Source organism: Macaca nemestrina, chromosome 17 (genome assembly GCF_043159975.1).
Source record: "Macaca nemestrina isolate mMacNem1 chromosome 17, mMacNem.hap1, whole genome shotgun sequence".
In the NCBI taxonomy this organism is placed as follows: domain Eukaryota; kingdom Metazoa; phylum Chordata; class Mammalia; order Primates; family Cercopithecidae; genus Macaca; species Macaca nemestrina.
Window position 1 is genome coordinate 14,532,332 of NC_092141.1, and position 15,303 is coordinate 14,547,634.

The 15,303-nt window shown below is 45.0% G+C and overlaps 1 protein-coding gene across 1 annotated transcript in view; it reads left to right on the forward strand.

The window, feature by feature from the left end:
- LOC105473527 (heparan sulfate glucosamine 3-O-sulfotransferase 3B1) overlaps positions 1 to 4,840 on the forward strand; it is a 46,764-nt gene extending 41,924 nt beyond the window's left edge. The window contains exon 2 of the mRNA XM_011727343.2: positions 2,717 to 4,840. Coding sequence (XP_011725645.2) covers positions 2,717 to 3,335 — 619 coding nt within the window. The 3' untranslated portion in view covers positions 3,336 to 4,840. The remainder of the gene's footprint in view (positions 1 to 2,716) is intronic.
- Positions 4,841 to 15,303: the final 10,463 nt, after the last annotated feature.

The following is a 15,303-nucleotide window of genomic DNA, read 5'->3' on the forward strand; positions in this document are numbered from 1 at the left end:
ATGATTAATTGTTTAATCCTCATTAAACTTCCATGAATACGTATTGGTAGCTCCATTTTTGTGGACGAGAAAAAGAAGCCCAGAAAAGTTAAATAACTTATTCAAAGTGACATAACTTATAAGTGGTAGAGTCAGGATTTAAACCTAGGCAGTCTGACTTTAGAGCCCAAATTCCTTAACTAATTTAAGGAGCTAATTTAAGCTAAACTGAGTCAGCTTTATGACTTTCATTTAATTTTTTTCCTTTTTTTAAAAAATTATTTGTAATAAATAATTGTGCATATTTTGGGGGTACAAGATGATATTTTGATCTACGTTTACATTCCAGAAAGGTTTAATCAATGGCCAAGAGCAGTGGCTCACACCTTTAATCCCAGCACTTTGGGAGGCCGAGGCAGGTAGATCACAAGGTCAGGAGATCGAGACCATCCTGGCCAACATGGTGAAACCCCGTCTCTACTAAAAATACAATAATTAGCTGGGCGTGGTTGTGGGCGCCTGTAGTCCCAGCTACTCAGGAGATTGAGGCAGGAGAATTGCTTGAACCTGAGAGACAGAGGTTGCAGTGAGCCGAGACAATGCCACTGCACTCTAGCCTGGGTGACAGAGCGAGACTCCGTCTCAAAAAAAAAAAGAAAGATTCAATCAAGCAAATCAACATATCCATCACCTCACCAACTTATCATTTTTTGTGTGTGGTAAACTTGAAAATCTGTTTTTGTAGAAGTTTTGAAATACACAATACATTATTATTAACTGTGGTCACTGTGCAGTGAAATAGATCACTACAACTTATTTCTCCAGTCTAACTGAAACTTAGAACCCCTTGATCAACATCTTGTCTTTCATCATCTTCCCTTTAATCCCCCAACCAGCCGCTGGTAACCACATTTTTACTCTCTTTCTGTGAGACTAGCTTTTTAGATTCTACATATAAATGAGATAACACAGTATTGTCTTTCTGTGCTGATTTATTTCACTTAACATAATGTCTTACAGTTGCATTCATGTTATTGCAAATGACAGAATTTCCTTCTTTTTAAAGGTTGTATAATATTTCATTGTGCATATATACTACACTTAAAAAATCTATTCTCCGTTGATAGATACTTAAGTGGCTTCCATATCTTGTCAATTTTGAATAATGCTATTATAAAACGAACAGGGAAATGCAGATATTTCTTTGACATACCAATTTCAATTCCTTTGTATATATATATATCCAGAAATGGGATTGCTGGATCTAAGCTCATTTAATTTGTTTCTTTTTTTTTTTTTTTTTTTTTTTCTGAGAGGGAGTCTCACTCTGTCACCCAGGCTGGAGTGCAGTGGCGCCATTTCAGTTCACTGCAAGCTCCGCCTCCCAGGTTCACGCCTCCCAGGTTCACGCCTCCCAGGTTCACGCAGTTCTCCTGCCTTAGCCTGGGACTACAGGCGCCCGCCACCACGCCTGGCTAATTTTTTTGCTTTTTTAGTAGAGATGGGGTTTCATCGTGTGAGGCAAGATGGTCTCGATCTCTTGACCTCGTGATCCGCCCATCTCGGCCTCCCAAAGTGTTGGGATTGCAGGCGTGAGCCGCCGTGCCCAGCCTTTTTTTCTTTTTTCTTTTTTTGAGACGGAGTTTCGCTCTTGTTGCCCAGGCGGGAATGCAATAGCACCATCTCGACGCACTGCAACCTCCGCTTCCCTGGTTCCAGCAATTCTTCTGCTCAGCCTCCCAAGTAGCTGGGATTACAGACATGCACCACCACGCCCGGATAATTTATTTTTAGTTTTTAGTAGAAACGGGGTTTTGCCATTTTGTCCAGGCTGGTCTCGGTCTCCTGACCTCAGGTGATCTGCCGGCCTCCCCCTCCCAAAGTGCTGGGATTAATGGCGTAAGCCACTGTGCCCAGCGCGTTTTTGTTGTTGTTGTTGTTGTTGTTTTATAATTTCAACTTTTGTTTTAGATTCAGGGGATACATATGCAGGTATTTGTTAAGTGGGTATATTGCGTGATGCTGATATTTGGGGTACCATTGATCCCGTCACCCAGGCCGTGAGCATAGTACCCCCTCTAAAGTATTTTTGGAGGTTTCTAGAATTGTGTCTTGGGAATTTTCTCGTGGCATGTATCAGTTTACTTACCTGATGTCACCGAATTTTTTGACTGCTGTGTGCTTTGTTGCTTTGCGGAGTAAAGGCTTTGTCAGCAGTCACTGTGACAAAGCTGGAACAACTGGGCTGGACCCAAGGGATGTTTTCCTTCTGGTGTCCACGGCACATTTGCCTGGGTTTGGCAAGTGTGGGAAGGCGGACTAGCGGCAGGACTCATGGACAGTGAAATCTCTGGGAATCCTGGGTGCTATATTTTTAGGAAAGGCACTTACCAGAGGCCGAAGGCTTTTGTATTTTGGCACGAGATGCTTGGGGGCAATCTGAAAGCTGCGAAAATAAGGGAAGGTTATACCCACAAGAGGATTTTAGAGAAACAGGTAGCTTGCTCTTTCAACCTTGGTGAAGGGGCCTTCATGTTTCCGGTAGATGGTACCTGCCCTCCACACCAGGTGGGATGCTAATGTACCTTTCATCTCTAAAGTTCCACTTGCATTTTTACATGTTTCTACCACTGCTTCCAGAAATAAGAGGGAGCTGGGATTAGAAGTGGTGACCTTAAGACGTGTGGCCAGAGAGGAGTCACCTTCTGACCCCGGTTTGTTTGCTTGCTTTTCTCAGGGACCTGATGCCCAGAACCCTGGACGGGCAGATCACCATGGAGAAGACGCCCAGTTACTTCGTCACGCGGGAGGCGCCCGCGCGCATCTCGGCCATGTCCAAGGACACCAAGCTCATCGTGGTGGTGCGGGACCCGGTGACCAGGGCCATCTCGGACTACACACAGACGCTGTCCAAGCGGCCCGACATCCCCACCTTCGAGAGCTTGACGTTCAAAAACAGGACGACGGGCCTCATCGACACGTCGTGGAGCGCCATCCAGATCGGCATCTACGCCAAGCACCTGGAGCATTGGCTGCGCCACTTCCCCATCCGCCAGATGCTCTTCGTGAGCGGCGAGCGGCTCATCAGCGACCCGGCCGGCGAGCTGGGCCGCGTGCAGGACTTCCTGGGCCTCAAGCGGATCATCACGGACAAGCACTTCTACTTCAACAAGACCAAGGGCTTCCCCTGCCTGAAAAAGGCGGAGGGCAGCAGCCGGCCCCACTGCCTGGGCAAGACCAAGGGCAGGACCCACCCTGAGATCGACCGCGAGGTGGTGCACAGGCTGCGCGAGTTCTACCGGCCTTTCAACCTCAAGTTCTACCAGATGACCGGGCACGACTTTGGCTGGGATTGAACAGACCAGGGCTGTGTACCTTACCCACGTGGCTTATCTATTGACAGAGATTATATGTATGTAAAATGTACAGAAATCTATTTTATAATAATTTATTTTTAATTCATAAGCAATTAATTCACTAAGCTGCCTAGCCACACTCTTGAGAGAGTTAGCTTCATAATCTGTTAACATTCCAAAGTGTTTAACTCTAAAATTTTGTTCTCTTCCTCACAATTGATGGTGCTTCCATTTCTTTCTTCTCCCCTACCTGTTATATTTAAAACAAAGAAAAGCACAACTTGAGATTTTTGTTGTTACGGGTATTCAGCCTTCAGTCACCGTCTGAGTTCTCCAGTTGCTGCCTCCTTGTCTTGTCTTGGGTCTCCCATTCCAGCTTCCCTGTCTCTTCCTGCCTGTGTACCTCCTAGGAACGCTGAGCTGCCTCAACAGGGCTGTATTCTGAAGGGCAGACCTCATGTCACAGCCTCCTTGCAGATGTAGGTCCAATGATGTAGCCCGAAAGCCACAGGGCTAGGGTTCTGTCCCCACCTCCATTCAGTACATGGAGGAATCTCTCACTCCCTTTACAAGGACATCCACATCCTTTATTTTATTTTATTTTATTTTTTTTGGAGATGGAGTCTTATTCTTGTTGCCCAGGCTGGAGTGCAATGGCTCAATGTGGGCTAACCACAACTTCCGCCTCCTGGTTCAAGCAATTCTCCTGTCTCAACCTCCCAAATAGTTGGGATTACAGGCATGCACCACCACACCTGGCTAATTTTGTATTTTTAGTAGAGACAGGGTTTCTCCATGTTGGTCAGGCTGGTCTCGAACTCCCGACCTCAGGTGATCCGCCTGCCTTGGCCTCCCAAAGTGCTGGGATTACAGGCATGAGCCACTGCGCCCGCTATCCACATCCTTTTAGAGTCAGATTGCTAGGGTCCATTGACTTCAGCTTTTGATTTTTAAAGGATGGCCCTGTATCCTCCTCTGCCCCATTCCCTGGTTCATTAACCAGTGTGAAGTGTATGCAGATTGTTGCCCCTTCTTTCGAAGGTCACATGTGTGAGATGCTTGGGTGCTGCTTTAGAAATCAAGATGATCTCCTTTAATTTGCATGAAACTACACCATGCCGCATTCCCCAGGCAGACGGTTCTGCTTTGACACACCAAAGAATCCCGTAGGCTAGCAGAGCCGCCGGCACAAACCAAGGGTGCTGGGTGTCGAGACTCAGAGGGGTCAGCTGTGTCCCTCGGCATCAGTGTCTACCAAGGTGCTGCTAGGTACAGAGCCAGCCAGTGTTGGGCAGCAGGCTCACAGCCTCAATAGGCAGAAAGGACAAAGGCCTCAAAAGGACAGGCAGCCTGGCCGAGGAAGGGAGTCTGACACCTCAGCTTGATGTGTCTTTGGAATTCCTAGCTCATCTCAGAGTGATCTCTCAGAGTGATAATATGGGTGGTAGCCAGTGGCCAAACAGCAAGAACGAAGAGTGGCCCTTGTAAAAAAAAAAAAAAAAGAAGGTTGGGAAAGCTGGCCCCATGTTGCTTGTAAACCCTTGAGCCTGATGCTCATACAGCTGTCCCTTGTTTTAGCCAGGTCTTGACAGAAGGGTTAGCAGCACTGTCACTGATGTGCAGAATGCTTTCCCCATGCCTCTCTGTTGGTTTATAACAGTTGGGTAACCAGATAGCAATACAGTGGCAATTGAGTAGCCATATAGTAATACAGGGGCAGTTGGTTAAACATATAGCAATATCACATAATGACATGTTTAATTTAACCTCAGTTTTTTAAACCTTTTAAACCAGAATGCCTCTACCGTAAAAGGATTGTGATTTCAGTTATACTTCCATCAAGGAATATGTGGGAAGATAGACATATCGTCAAAATGGTTGGGATGGGATAGTTACAAAGGACACTTCTGTATGTTGTATGGGATCACTTGCCTGATAGTGTAAGAAACATTGTATGAAAAGAGGAAAAGATAATTCATTTTTGGAAATTGATCAGAGATGTCACTGGTCTTTAAGTGATGTCTTGAAAATCCGGTTTGTATTTGCCCAAAAGTTTTAGCCTACATCTAACTAGCTTACACTTAGCAGCCAAACCATCATTGTGTAGGTTCTGTTTTGGAGGAAGCTCATGGGGGATCTGCGCATGTCAGGTTTCTCCCTGTTCTCCAATGCTATATCCATTTCTTAGCTTTTCCACTGTCTCCAGAAAGTAATGTGGGACCTGCACTTAGGGAAATACCTGAATCATAGTGTGGTTCTGCCTTCTTGATGAGTGGGTGTGAAAAACACCTGCAAAAGGGTGCTAATTGGTCATGCATTTTTTCATTTATTTGAAATCAAACTGAGAACACCTCTTTTCAGTTTACAGCATAACTTGGCTTGAAGTAAAAGGCAGTATCCAAGTCTTTTACCTGGTCTTGCCCTGTCTAATTTCTGACCACTCGGATGGTCTGATGTGGCTGTCGATGTGGAACTACGGAAGAGTTGAGAGAAGAGTATGCAACAAAGCCATAGGAAAACACGCAGGAGCTTTTCCCTCCCCTTCAGGGCCCCGCCCTCTTTCCAAGCTGGACAATGTTTTATTACATTCTTTATTCCCTGCCTTAAAACTGAAACAGGAAATTTTCTGGTAGAAGGAGGGTCATTTAGTCATGAACACTGAAGTGAGTCAAAATTCTATTCTGGGTCAAATCCTTGAATTCCAACAGATGTCCATAATTAGTACGGATGGAATACAGCAAGTTTTTCTATCTAAGACAAATCAAGCATCATGTACATCTCCTCATAAGGGTCTGATGGCTTAAAGTTCCTGACAGATCTGGTGGCAGCATCTGCCGGAGCTTGCACCCCGTCATCTGACGGTCATCTTCCTCCTGCGGAAGTTAGGTAACGTAAGCCTTAGATTTCTCCCTGTTCTAGCAATCTGCAAGACCACCAAGCTTAACTTTTTAGCTACCAGAAGACAAACACCCTTTTCTGTTTCGGCAATTTGTCCTGGCATGTGTTTTGGGCTTCCTCCAATTTACAGGAAAAGCTCGGATATTCATTGGAATATTTTATTTTTTTTTTCCTCAGTTTTGTTTCTTTTCTCATTTAAAAACAAACAAAAAGTTCAACCAAAAAAAAATTGGGAGGTTTTTCTTGTTTCTATCTAGTTCATGCTTTCTTTGCGGTGTTTGAACAGTAGTCTGTTAACTTAGTAGGTGGTACCTGGAAAGGTATTTTAAGTGTAGTGACTGTTTAATAAATACTTAATTGGATGACGGAGGAGGAGAAATTGTTTTCTTCCCAGGATTCTCTTTGGGGGTCATTTTGAGTGACAGATACATTTTAGACATTTGGAGAAACAGTTTCAGATCCTGCCAGGATATTTTTGTAAAAAAGGATAATGGAAGGTTCCAGTATACTAGAAACAGTACATATCTAAGACGCTGACACAGAAGCTAATGTGACTTTTCTTTTCAGCTTGTCAAGAGGATGGCCAATAAAACTTAAAAGGTGTGGTTAGATGGTTTTTCACTTTTGTGACATTAATTTATCACTGAGTCTCATTCAACCCAGTAATCTAAAATACTGTGCAAATTCTAGCAGTATGTCTTTGATAACTTGGATGTTAGGATAGCCAATATGTACAAAAAATTAAATCAAGTATTTTGTCCTATGTATAACACAAATTAATTTTACACAGAGAAAGATGTTTCTAGGCAAATGAAATTCTGGTAATTCATACTATTTCTTTGTATGAACAAATAAAATATATTTTGCCAACATGTGGGTACCTTTATGTCTTCTTAAGTATTTCAGAAAGACAAGGTAGCAATGTTTTATTTAATAATCCCACGTGCGCGCATGCGCACTTACACACACACACACACACACACACACACACACAGTCATTCTGAGGGCTGGCTGATCTTTCAGATTTTAAAGGGTGCAATCCAATATACAACTAATCCACAAGCATTTAGGGTGGATTTTTTTTTTTTTTTTATAAATGACTCTGAAGACAAGATAGGTGAGAGGGGCTCATGTGCCCCGGTGGAGCTTCCCTGCAGCCCCCAGGAAGTGCTGTCCATGACACAGGATTCCAAGAATACTGAAGCCACTGCCTGCCCTAGTCTTTCAGTGCCACAGGTTCGTGTGCATGGGCAGCCACATGTCACACGACAGGTGCAATGTGAGCACAGCTCCTATTGCTGGGTGGATTTTGATAATAGGTGCCTTCTCTTCTCACTTTTACAGAGCGTTCTTCTGTTAGGTGGAGATCCTTATCTGCAAGACAGAGACAGAAAGGACTCAGATGAGGCAGCATTTCTGTGTCTTTTTTTTTTTTTTTTTTTTTGAGACGGAGTCTCACTCTGTCGCCCAGGCTGGAGTGCAGTGGCGCGATCCTGGCTCACTGCAAGTTCCGCCGCCTCCCGGGTTCAAGCCATTCTCCTGCCTCAGCCTCCCTAGAAGCTGGGACTACAGGCGCCCGCCACCACACCCGGCTAATTTTTTTGTATTTTTATAGAGACGGGGTTTCACCGTGTTCGCCAGGACGGTCTTGATCTCCTGACCTCATGATCCGCCCGCCTCGGCCTCCCAAAGTGCTGGGATTACAGGCTTGAGCCACCGCGCCCGGCAGCATTTCTGTGTCTTTAATCCGTCTCAAACTACCTTCTGCTTACTTTTGACCTGGCACACCATCTGTACAATTAGTATTTGCTACTTTAACCATTTGATTCACACTCTGATTTTACTTAACTTTAAAAGGAAACATATTTTAAGGAAAAAACCATGATGTCTTGCCATCAAGAGATCATCATTTTTAAAAGGCACAATGACAGCAAAGCAATGCTGTTCATTTCTAGCCAGAGAGTATCACTGAAGCCACACTAGCCTTACCTTAGGCTCACTCGCTGCTCCTGGCAAAGATTCTACAGTTCAAGACTGGCACATAAGTGAGATTTGCATCTTGCCATGAAGAATAAATGGGACTTGGTGAAGGAATGACTTACTCAATGTTATTCGTGGTTAGGTCTCTAAAATATGGGTGCCCACCTCCCAACCCCAAATCATCTCTGGCAGTTCTCTTGGTTTTCTGACATTTTTGGAAACACTGTGCCTCCCACTAAGAAAATACCTCGGAGAGGCACGGAGTTGAAAATTAGTCTAGCGTTTTGGGAAAGCAGTGGAAAGAAATCCCTGACTTAACTAGAACAGGGTGTAAGTGCGTCAGTCAGAAAACGAGCCTTACTTAAGATTTGGTTTTCAAAAGCTAGCATTCTGTGGAGACTAGTTTCTTCAAAGCTAGAAATTGGCCACTCAGTGACATAGGTGTGTGAAATAGAAGTGTTGACTTGACTTTGCACCCCATCTCATCAATTTTATGCTTTTTCTACAGAAAGACAACAAAATGGACCTAAAATCTAGTTTTTATTTATTTATTTTTTTTGAGATGGAATTTTGCTCTTGTTAAAAGGCACAATGAAAGCAAATCAATGCTGTTAATTTCTAGTTGTGTTGTATTAACATTGCTGTTAATTTCTAGTTCTTATTGCCCAGGCTGGAGTGCAATGGCACGATTTCGTTCACTGCAACCTCTGCCTCCCAGGGTCAAGCGATTCTCCTGCCTCAACCTCCCAAGTAGCTGGGATTACAGGCATGCGCCACCATGCCTGGCTAATTTTTTGTATTTTTAGTAGAGATGGGGCTTCTCCGGGTTGGTCAGGCTGGTCTTGAACTCGTGACCTCAAGTGATCCACCCACCTCAGCCTCCCAAAGTGCTGGGACTACAGGTGTGAGCCACTGTGCCCGGCACAAAATCTGCTTATTAACCTGATGGCACAGTTTAGAGCAGTGGTCATCGAGCTTGGGCAAATATTCAAATGACCTGAAGAAACTTCAAGAGATTCCAAAGCCTGGTTGGACACGGTGGCTCACGCAAGTAATACCAGCACTTTGGGAGGCAAGGTGGGTGGATGGCTTGAGCCCAGGAGCTTAAGACCCGCCTGGGCAACATGACAAAACCCTATCTCTCCAAAAAATACAGAAACGAGCCGGGTGTGGTGGCACACTTGTGGTCCCAGCTACCTAAGAGGATGAGGCACCCACTCGAGCCCTGGAAGTCAAGGCTGCAGAGAACTGTGATCGTGCCACTGATCTCCAGCCTGGGTGATAGAGGGAGACCCTGTCTCAAAAAAGAAAAAAAAAAATTCTGAAGCCTGAACACAATTCAGACCAATAACATTTAGAAACACTAGGGGCAGAGGCCTTAACATGGGTATATTTAAGAAGCTCCCCAAGAGATTCTAATGTATATACAAGGTTAAAAGCCATTAGTCTGGAGTAGTTCTCAAAGTGTGGTCCCTGAACCACAGAGCATCACATAGAAGCTTGGGAGACATGCAAATTCCTGCCCGCCTCAGACCTACTGAATTAGAAACACAGGGTTTAACAAGCACTCTAGGTAATTCTGACTCGCACCTAGTTAGAGCATAGACTTCCTATCTTTTTTAAATTAGACGGTTTGGACTGTTGATGAAAGCTGTTTTCCTCTGTACCATGCATTTCACCAGTAAGGTCAGTTATGAAGCTGTCTTTCCAGTTAACTCTAGATCTCCCTTAAGGAAACTCCTGCATAGTTGCTGTTGCGGCATTTCAAATAGTTCCAAGACTGCTGGGCCCTCTTTTATCAGTCAGCTCCCAACTGTCATCCATAATATATTTCTGGAACCTCCTGAAAATGAAACGATAGACTTGTATATCATAAGGCATTTATTTTAAGAGAGCTAAAAAATCTTTTACATCCCTAATTTCCCCTCACCTAGATTCAATGTCCCACAATGTATTCCCAATGTTTTGGACATGATCAACCATTATTTCTCCTTATCCTTCACAACGGAACCCACAGTTGACTACCTAAAGCACACTGGCTGGTCATTCACGGTCAAAGATTTAGCCTGGCCATGTGGCCATCATGTTCTCAATTATAACAAGCTCATGGCCGGGCACAGTGGCTCAAGCCTGTAATCCCAGCACTTTGGGAGGCCGAGAGGGGCGGATCACTGGGTCAGGAAATCGAGACCATCCTGGCTAACATGGTGAAACCCCGTCTCTACTAAAAAAATACAAAAAACTAGCCGGGCGAGGTGGCGGGCGCCTATGGCCCCAGCTACTCCGGAGGCTGAGGCAGGAGAATGACGTGAACCCGGGAGGCGGAGCTTGCAGTGAGCTGAGATCTGGCCACTGCACTCCAGCCTGGGCGACAGAGCCAGACTCCGTCTCAAAAAACAAACAAACAAACAAACAAACAAACAAAAAAACAAAAAAACAAGCTCATATAAACCTACAGTTGCTATCATTAGCATCTAGTTTCGTTTTTCTATTCTTACTTACTATTATGTGCTAAAGATGATTAAGTAATCATCTTATTGCACAAAGTCAGTTGTAATTACGTATCTGTGGTCTCACAGACAGCCTTCCCCATTTGAGAGTTTGGGAACTTTTGCTTCCATGCAACAGACTTTTTAATGAACTAAAAGTGGCTCAAGGACCTCAGTATACCATGTCTCCTGAGAAAGGTGCATATACGGAATTGAAATTCCGCCCGCTGGACTTGACTTTATACCTACAAGAAGGTGTTAGAGGCTCCTTTACATCTTCTCTGTTGATCCCCAGCACCTCCTGCTCTGGTGGCTCCTTGGATATGTAGAAGCTATTTATAATACCTCACTTGTTAAGAAACCCTGACCTCAAAACATTCAGGCCTTGCATGCTTTCTGTTTCTATATATTTGAAAAGAGAAGAGAGGGGCAGGAAGCCTCCTTTGGAAGCAGTAAACAACAGGAAGCCTCCAGAGCTTCTAAGGAAGGGAGGCATCTTAGGAGAGGGATGTCCAGAGTAGTGTACTTTGGATATGATATTCTCTGTGAATTGGAACACGAAGAAGCTGAAGTCAAAGGTCAATTCATTCATCCAGGGTTATTTACCAAGTGTCTACTGCTGGTAGGGACGCAACCCTAAACAAGAAATGCTTCCTGCTTCAAGGAATTTGCATTCCATGGGGGAGTTGAAGGACAAGGGAAGATGCAACCACAATGCAGTGTGACAAGGGCCCTGATGAGTTGAGGTGTTGTGGGGTGAGAAGTGGGGGGTGGGGGCTCATGGTAGAGGGAGGGTCAAGGCTATAAATCTGGTAAGATGTAGCCATGTGATGGGATGGGGAGGTAGAGGGACATTATCCCATGCAAAGATCTAGATGTGAAAAAAATACTGCCTGTAGGAAATTGCAGGCCATTCAGCAGGAAAGCAGCCTGGAGAGGATGGTGGGAGAAGTGAAGACGGCTCTGGAGGGAATAAACAAGATTGTGGCTGGGTGCGGTGGCTCTCGCCTATAATGCCAGCACTTTGGGAGACTGAGGCAGGCGGATCACAAGGTCGGGAGATTGAGACCAGCCTGGCCAACATGGTGAGACCCCGTCTCTACTAAAAATACAAAAATTACCTGGATGTGATGGTGGGCGCCTGTAATCCTAGCTACTCGGGAGGCTGAGGCAGGAGAATCGTTTGAACCAGGGAGTTGGAAGTTGCAGTGAGCCGAGACCGTACCACTGCACTCCAGCCTGGCGACAGAGCGAGACTCCGTCTCAAAAAACACAAAAACAAACAAACAAAACCCAGAAAATTGTATTGCAGGCAAATTAAGAGCAATCCAGCTGCTTTTGAGCTCCCAACTCCTTTCTCCAGTTGCCCACCTGACATCTCTATTTGGATGTCTCCATAAGCATCTGAAAGATAAACATTCCTAAATCTCCACTAATCTCTCCTTCTGGGAGTGCTCAAGCTAGAAAACTTGGAGTCATTTTTGACATCTTTTTCTCCCACATTCCTTACATCCAATCCATCACTAAGTGCTGTCAAGACAACTTCCAGAAAATTTCCCAAATCCATCCACTTCTTTGTATCTCCCCTGACACTATCACCCTGTATAAGCTATAGTCCTATAAGCTGAGTCACTGTGGCAGCCTTTCCCTGGCTTCCATGATGTCCTCCTCCTACTTCCTCCAACCAAGTTTGCTCACAATAAGGGAGGAGACCACCCCTCATATCACCTTATGCCCTCATATCATCTTATGCCCAATTTCTGCCTCCAATGAAAGAAGAAGTAAAAACTAAAAGGCAGAAATGAAATCCACAGGCAGGCCGGGCGCGGTGGCTCAAGCCTGTAATCCCAGCACTTTGGGAGGCCGAGGTGGGTGGATCACTGGGTCAGGAGATCGAGACCATCCTGGCTAACATGGTGAAACCCCGTCTCTACTAAAAATACAAAAAACTAGCCGGGCGTGGTGGCGGGCGCCTGTAGTCCCAGCTACTCGGAGGCTGAGGCAGGAGAATGGCGTAAACCCGGGAGGCGGAGCTTGCAGTGAGCCGAGATCCGGCCACTGCACTCCAACCTGGGTGACACAGCGAGAATCTGTCTCAAAAAAAAAAAAAAAAAGAAATCCGGCACTGCACCCTGGGCCTGGTAGTTGAAGATCGACCCCTGACCTAATCGGTTCTGTTATCTATAGATTACAGACATTGTATAGAAGTGCACTGTGAAAATCCCTATCCTGTTTTGTTCCGATCTAATTATCGGTGCATGAAGCTCCCAGTCACATACCCCATGCTTGCTCAATCAATCACCACCCTCTCACACGCACCCCCTTAGAGTTGTGAGTCCTTAAAAGGGACAGGAATTGCTCACTCGGGGAGCTCTGCTCTTGAGACAGGAGTCTTGCCAATGACCCTGGCCGAATAAACTCCTTCCATCTTTAACTTGGTGTCTGAGGAACTTTGTCTGCCGCTCGTCCTGCTACAACAACAGCTGGAGGGATCTTTTAAAACTCAAATTGGACTGTGTACTCCTCCTGCTCTCAGCCCTTAAATAGCCTCCCATTACGTTTCAGATAAATGTCAACTCCTTAATGTGTCTGGGAAGGCTTGACTCAGGCTCATTATTGTATACTTATGCCTCCTTGGTCCCCCTGCTCCAGCCACATCATTTCCTTCAGCTCCTAGAAGGATCCACATTCCCATTGCTGGATGCATTTCTTCCAACGCCTTGCCTGGTTAACTTATACTCTACTTCCCCAACCCTGCCCATGACTTTCTCAGTGAGGACTTCTTTAACTCCCTATGGTAGACTACTACCCCAGTGAACCCTGTCTCCTGGCATTCACACCCTTGGGTAACCCTTTCCAACACTGATCTAGCTGCTGGGCTTGTGACAGAAGACAACAGAAACACTCTTGAGCCCATTCCTGGACAAGCTGTTAATTGGCCTGCCCACTTCTGCTTCCTCTCTTCCGATGCTCCCTTTTGGAAGCTTGTTTCTATGCTTTGAGAAGCCCAAACCACAGAGAGACCACGTATAGGCATTTTGGTCAATAGCCTCAGTTGAGCTCCCAGCTGGCAGCCAGCATCAACTAAGAAGGGAAGAGACCACCCCTCATATCATCTTATGCCCAATTTCTGCCTCCAAAGAAAGAAGAAATAAAAACTAAAAGGCAGAAATGAAATCCACAGGCAGACAGCCCAGCACCGCACCCTGGGCCTGGTAGTTAAAGATCAACCCCTGACCTAATCGGTTATGTTATCTATAGATTACAGACATTGTATAGAAATGCACTGTGAAAATCCCTATCATGTTTTGTTCTGATCTAATTACCAGTGCATGGAGCCCCCAGTCAGGTACCCCATGCTTGCTCAATCAATCAAGACCCTCTCACATGCACCCCCTTAGAGTTGTGAGTCCTTAAAAGAGACAGGAATTGCTCACCCGGGGAGCTTGGCTTTTGAGACAGGAGACTTGCCGATGCCCCCAGCTGAATAAATACCTTCCTTCTTTAACTCAGTGTCTGAGGAGTTTTGTCTGCGGCTCCTTCTGCTACACTGCCACCACATTAATCATCCCTCTTGGGTGTCCTAGCCCTGTTGAGCCCCCAATTGACTGCAGATCTATCATATGGAACAAAAGAACCACCCAGCTGAGCCCAGGCAACCAACAAAATCAAGAGACATCATAACTGATTTTTCTTTTAAGCCACTAAGTTTTGGGGTGATTTAAAATTCAAATAATAGATAATTGGAACAATCCCCAGTCAAATAAACTTCTGCTCTTTTTTTTTTTTTTTTAGCTCAGAAAATCCAATCCCCTTTCTTCAGAGCAATTGTCACATTTGTAGTTATGTATGTATTTGTGAGTTTGCTTATTGTCTTTCTTCGGCACTAGTCTGCAATTTCCATGACAGAAGAGATCATGACTTCTAATTTGCCAGCAAGGTATTTTCGATAGCACCTAAGAGTTGCTTAATTATCTGTTGCATGAAAGAATAAGGCATTTAGATTATATCCTGAGGGGGAAAGGATAAGAGTTTTAAACAGATGAGTGACAAGATAGTTTTACATGGAAGGAAAAAAAGGGATATTTGGAAAGCTAGCTTTTAATGAGGGCACAATGCGTCTAAGAGAGCTTTTCTCATGGTTTAGAAACAGTAAGATCGTGGGGGTCTGAAAAGAGAAGACTTTGGGCATAGTTTGGGTGAGAGAGGATAAGACAGAGAGAGGTTAAAAGTGTACTAGAAATAATGTGAACTGTGACTTCCTTGGGCAGAAAAAAAGTAAATTAAGGGATTCTCATTTTCTGGAGATGAACTCTGGAGATAGGCATTTAGGGAGGCAGCTTCTGGTAGCCCCAGGCATTCCTTGGCTTTTGGCAGCAAAACTCCAGCCTCTGCCTCTGTGGTCACATGGCTGCCTTCCCTCTGTGTCTGTGTCTTTACATGGCATTCTCCTCCCAGGGGCCGTGTCCAAATCCCCCTCTTCTTATAAGGACACCAGTCATATTGGGCACCTAATGACCTCATTTTAACTTGATTACTTCTGCAAAGATCCTATTTCCAAATAAGCTCACATGAAGGGGTGGCCTGCCCCTCCACAGCTG